The sequence below is a fragment of the Octopus bimaculoides genome, chromosome 12 (assembly GCF_001194135.2).
Source record: "Octopus bimaculoides isolate UCB-OBI-ISO-001 chromosome 12, ASM119413v2, whole genome shotgun sequence".
Taxonomy (NCBI): domain Eukaryota; kingdom Metazoa; phylum Mollusca; class Cephalopoda; order Octopoda; family Octopodidae; genus Octopus; species Octopus bimaculoides.
In genome coordinates this window covers 415194-421375 of record NC_068992.1, presented here as the reverse complement: position 1 = coordinate 421375, position 6182 = coordinate 415194, and the positions used below count along the sequence as shown (strand labels likewise).

The window sequence follows — 6182 nt, the reverse complement described above, 5'->3', positions numbered from 1 at the left end:
TCGCAATAATATTTTATTAGAGGTGCAGGAGTGGATGTGTGCTAAGTAGCTTGCTTACCAGCCACATGGTTCCAGGTTCAGTCCCACCGCACAGCACCTAGGGCAAGTGTCTTCTACTATAGCCTCAGGCCGACCAAAGCCTTGTGGGTGGATTTGGTAGACAGAACCTGAAAGAAGCTCATCATATGTGTGTGTGTGTTGTGTGTGTGTGTGTGTGTGTGTGTGCATGTATATGTTTGTGTGTCTGTGTTTGTTCCCCAACATCACTTGACAACCAATGCTAGTGTATTTACATCCCTGTAACTTAGCGTTTCAGCAAAAGAGACCAAAAGAATAAGTACTAGGCTTAGAAAGAATAAGTCCTGGAGTCGATTTGCTTGACTAAAGGCCGTGCTCCAGCATGGCCAGTCAAATGACTGGAACAAAAGAATATCCTTTCTTCACATTTTTGCTAATCCACTCATGTCTCGTATCCCACGTCAGATTTATAGAAATATTAGGCTGAAGAAAAAGTTTATGCACCGTGTTAAAATAATGTTTTTTATATATTTTTGTGGTGTGTGTGTGTTCATTCAGTTCATGTCAAGTTCAATGGTGATCTGCTGTTGAAAAGTTTCCAAGACTTGTTCATCGAAAATGAACTTTGTTTCAACAAGACAATGCAAAGCCACATACAGCCAGAAAGACCAGCAACAAGATTGAAGAATCGAACACTGTGGAAGTTCTGCCTATAGTCCAGCCTAGAGTCCAGATGTTGCTCCATCTGACTCCAGTCTCTTCCAATCAATGCAGCACTTTATGAAAGGTCACTGATTTGAGTCATTCGATGAAGTTGAAGGAGCCTGTCAAGAATTTTTCGATTCAAAGCCGAAGGATTGGTAATTTGACCAAATCTGAAAGCTTGCAGATCGTTGGCAGAAGGTCAAGGAAAATAATGGTCTTTATTTTGAAGAATAGTCATTGCTTTTGAATAAATTCTTGCATAAAAAATTATTGTTTTAACACACAGATTGTACAAACTTTTTCCTCAACTTAGTAATTATAATTATTATAACCAAGATGGATGGTGCATGGCTCAAGAAGACCTGCCAACCACAACAGAACTGAGATCCTAGAACCAAGGTGCCACATAAAAGACATTAATGTGGGTACCGGTGCCACGTAAAAAGCAACCAGTATACTCTGTAAAGTGGTTGGCATTAGGAAAGGCATCCAGCAGTATAAATTAAGCCAAAACAGATTATGGAACCTGGTGCAGCCCGTCGCCTTGCCTGCTCCTGTCAAGCCATCCAACCCATACCAGCATGGAAAACAGATGTTCAATATTGATGATGCTTGATAATGGTGATAATGATGTAATTGTACCATTATTAACAATTTTCAAATAACATATTTTATAACAAATAAACTATGTTCAGATAGCATTAAGTTATTGATAATCAAAAGTTATTGAGATGCATCTTGCATAGATACAGAAATGATGCCACCATGACCATCCCTCTTAACTTGAAGAAGTCTTCAGGCAAAGTTAAAAGGAATGGGCATAAAGTTACAAACCAACAGCACTTTGCTCTCTTAACTTTGTGAATCCTGTTGATGTAATAAAGTTACACCAACTTGATAGTAAATTTACATGGTTCTTAAGACAAATAATTAGAAAAGGACTTATATTTTTTTACCTACATTAATAAGTAACTTTCTTTTTTTACCTACATTAATAAGTAACTTTTTTTTTCTGACAAATTTAATTATGAATAACAACCTTTACCTTTTTCTGACCTCTAAGCAGCAATTCAAATTGGCCATTGAAATTTCAAATTAATTTTACCATTTCAAGCAGACTAGAGTTGATAAACGCATCAGCTAGCATCATAAATAGCAACAGCTCATTGATTAATGCATTCCACCTCCTCCCTCTCTCCTTTCCTTTGTTTTATATTCTCTGCCTCACAGCATCCACCAAAATATCACTTTCTCTCCCCATCTCTGTCATATTCACCCCCATCACTTTATACATCCCTCCCACAAAACTTGTCCTTTACAACCAATGTTTCCTTCTGTCTTTTCCTGTCTTCCATCATTAGTTTGTTTCTCTTTACCTATTTAAACAAAAGCATTTTTAACCAGCCCCAGCCCCAATCACTTCTCTGATAAACTGCTCTGTACAACAAAATATAACAAGTAAAATGCTGAATTAAATAGATAATATTTAGGCTATAAATTCTTCATAATTTGAGTCATTTATAGAAGCATGGATAATGTAAGAATACCCAATAACACACACACACACACACACACACACACACATATATATATATATATATATATATATATATATATATATATATATATATATATATATATATATATATAAGGAATGTTGCAGTTTACTGGAAGCATTGGGATATAAGAAAACAGGGAAATAATACTGAAGAGATGTTCTTGCAAAATGAAGAGAGAATAAATAATTAATTATTTCCTTAAGTATTTTGGGTAAATAATCAATCTTCATAGGAAAATATTTAAGAATTTTATAAATTATTCATTCTTTCTTCACATTGTAACAAACACTCTGCATTATTTTGTGATTGTTTACACACTGCTATCAAACCAGCAGTCCATTGTTATGTCAGCCTCTTCATGCTGGCATCAGTTAGACAAAACCTTTTGGAGTTGTGTTCCTATGGCCACACACCTTTCTTGTTGCCAACACCAAACGGTTTTACAAGTAAAGTATTTTTATTCCACCAAGCTTCCCAGGTGACCAACAGGGGACACATTGTTTACATGACATCATTATGGACCAGATGGTATCAGTGTGAAGACATGTAAGAAATCCTATAATTACATTGGTATGAAATGATCTTCATTACTACACAGATATACCTACAGTTATTTATGTATATTATATACGAGGGGGTGCTGAAAAGTTCCTGGCTTTAATGGTATCGCGAAAGGCTTGGTCGGAGGCCCAACCTTCTGTGTTCTTTTACAGGGCTTAGAAAAACTGAAGGACTGCTGTAATAAGTGTGTGAATCTGAGAGGGGAATATGTCAAATAAAATCATAATTAACTGATCCTACTGTATTTTCGTTTACCCAAAGCCAGGAAATGTTCATCCTCCCCTCATGTATACACACACACACATATATATATATGTATATATATATATATGTATGTATGTATGTATGTATATATATATATACATACATACATACATACATACATACATACATACATACATACATATATATATATACATATATATATATAAATGGTTGTAAAGTAAGATTAAATCCTCTCTTTTTTTATTCCTGCCAGGCAGACTTAATTAGAGGCACTCTCAATCAACAATAGCATAAACATATAATTATGTTTATGCAAATCGTTCATCTAGGTTATGTGCTTTGGTCAGGGACAACACATATACTCAAGAGTGGGTGTGAGTATGTGTGTATGGTGTGGAACATATAAATATGTCCCAGATCCCAGAAAGCCTCTTGGTTAGAAGCAGATAACTCATCCACTAGAGAGTATGGCAGTTTTATCATCATCATCATCATCATCATCGTTTAAAGTCTATTTTTCATGCTGGCATGGGTTGGACGGTTTATCTGGGGACTGACTAGCCATGAGGCTGCACCAGGCTCCAATCTGAATTGACAATGTTTCCACAGTTGGATGCCCTTCCTAACACCAACCACTCTGGGAGTGTAGTGAGTGCTTTTTTTCATGCCACCGGCACAGGAGCCAGTCAGGCAGCACTGGCATTGACCACATTCAGACGGTGCTTTTTACGTGCTACCGGCAAGATTACATTTCTCAATGCAATGTAAAGTTGAACAGAGATGTCCAGAAACAACGAAATACCAACAATGGATTTGAAGCCGCAATTTCATCTTTTGAGACAAGAACAAGTTGGTACACAACCTTACCAGTAAGATCATCTCATTTTCTTCTCACAGATATTCTTACTGATATATTCTAATGCAAACTCACATACACACTACAAGCATACACATGCATACGCAGTTGTCGCTCTACCGTATTACTGCATTATGCATCGAGCAGTATCAAACAGTACAACACGCCACCTTCAAGAAGTGCAGTAATACTTTGTCTGCTACTACCTTTGTTTGTACGTAATCATCATAGACAGGTGTCAATAGCATGGCATACCATTCTGAGACAGTTAATTAAACTTCAGAACAAATATACAATTTATGCAAATTAAAAGGTACGTTGATATATCATCTGAAATCTGTCTCAGTATTTTCTCATCATTCTTAAGTTTGGATGTTGTTGTAGGTTTGAGTTGTTTGTTGCACAATTTCGTTGCAGATGTGGTTGCTTTTTATGTCTGCTTTCCGAGGAATTTGTATATTTTATTTTTAAGATTATTATTATTATTATTATTATTATTATTATTATTATTATTATTATTATTATCATTATTATTATTATTTGACGTAGACCAACCAGTTTGTTCCTTTTATTATTTTGCTTGTTTCAATCGTTTGACTGTGACAATGCAGGAGCGCTGCTTTGAAGGGTTTTGCTCAAACGAATCAACCCCAGGACTTTTTTTTTTTAGGCCTAATACTTATTCTATCGGTCTTTTTTGCTGAATTGCTAAGTTAAGGGGATGTAAACACACCAGCACCACTGGTTGTCAAGCAGTGATGATGGGACAAACACAGACACAAAGACATACATGCATAGATATATACATGTATCTCTCTCTCTCTCCATATATATATATATATGTGTGTGTGTGTGTATATATATAAATATATATATTTTTAAGTAAAGGCATGTGGCTTAGTGGTTAAGGTATTCAGTTTACAATCGTAAGGTCATGAGTTCAATTCCTGGTGATGCGTTGTGTCCTTGAGCAAGACACTTTATTTCACGTTGCTCCAGTTCACTCAGCTGGCAAAAATGAGTAATACTTTTCAAACAAATATGAGTGGGAAAGTTTCTGTCCAGTTTTATTGGTGAATTATTAGTACAAGTATTTTAACACTTAAACATACTTCCTTAGAGTTAACCTCACAATGATTAAATGAAAATAGAATCTATTTTCTGTTACACATACTGATTTTAATTTCTGCCACAAGGCCAGCAATTTTCAGGGAAGGGGCCAAGTCGAATTAATAGACCTCAGTACTCAACTGGTACTTATTTTATCAATCCTGAAAGGACAAAAAATAAAGTCAACCTCAGCAGAAGTTGAACTCCAAATGTAGAGTTCAAATAACCACTACGCCATATGCCTGTGGGCATATGGTTAAGAGCGTGGGCTACTAACCCCAAGATTCTGAGTTCGATTCCAGGCAATGAGCTGAATAATAATAATAATAACAATAATAATAATAATAATAATAATGATAATAATAATAATAATAATAATAATAATGATAATAACAATAATAATAATAACAACCACATCCAAAAATACCTTAGGAATGAGAACCCAGGTTTGAAATTTTCCCAAGACACCAGATGACAGCTGGAGGGTATATGAGCCGAAATGTTGTGTTAACGACAAACAAGATGAGGACAAATATCCATCAAATGTAAATAATGTAAATAATGTCTGAATGTAGAGATGGACAAAATGCTGCTAAGCATCTTGTCCAGCATGCTAATGATTCTGCCATTTGACCACCTTATTTTCAGTTACTGAGTTACACATATTGCCACAACAAAAATATTAGAGTATTAAGATTAGAACAGTTGTTATTATAACATTTAATCCAGTATTTTTAATACACATCTAGTTTTTGTTTTACCTCTCAATAATCTATCGTCAATTTATAGAAATTAATTTTAAAATATAGCAACTTAAAACTCCAGGTGTTCATGAACAACAGTTACAATGGGTTTTACTTACCTGAATAGTTCTAGACTGGACATTTTTGCTACTCTCACCCTGTTCATACTTTGTTTCTTTTATGAGAGAGTTTACAGCACCCTGCAAGAATAATATAACACTGATTTACACCTTTAACATTCAGATTTTCCTTTCAAATGTAACACTTTTTCATTCACACTGTTTTCGATTAATCATGCATTATCTTGAGGCTTTCAGATTTTAAGAGGTAACTGTTAGTTTTTAGAATGATATTGAAGGGTATGTGTGAATAATAATTAAAATCTGCCAAAATCTTGTCCATTTT

The 6182-nt window shown here is 34.9% G+C and overlaps 1 protein-coding gene across 2 annotated transcripts in view; it reads right to left on the bottom strand.

Annotated features, from left to right (window-relative positions):
* The window catches only part of LOC106880142 (nephrocystin-4), a 116078-nt gene that overhangs the window by 39382 nt on the left and 70514 nt on the right, over nucleotides 1–6182 (bottom strand). For both annotated transcript variants that reach the window (XM_014929973.2, XM_014929974.2), the window contains exon 21: nucleotides 5897–5977. In XM_014929973.2, coding sequence (XP_014785459.1) covers nucleotides 5897–5977 — 81 coding nt within the window. The remainder of the gene's footprint in view (nucleotides 1–5896; nucleotides 5978–6182) is intronic.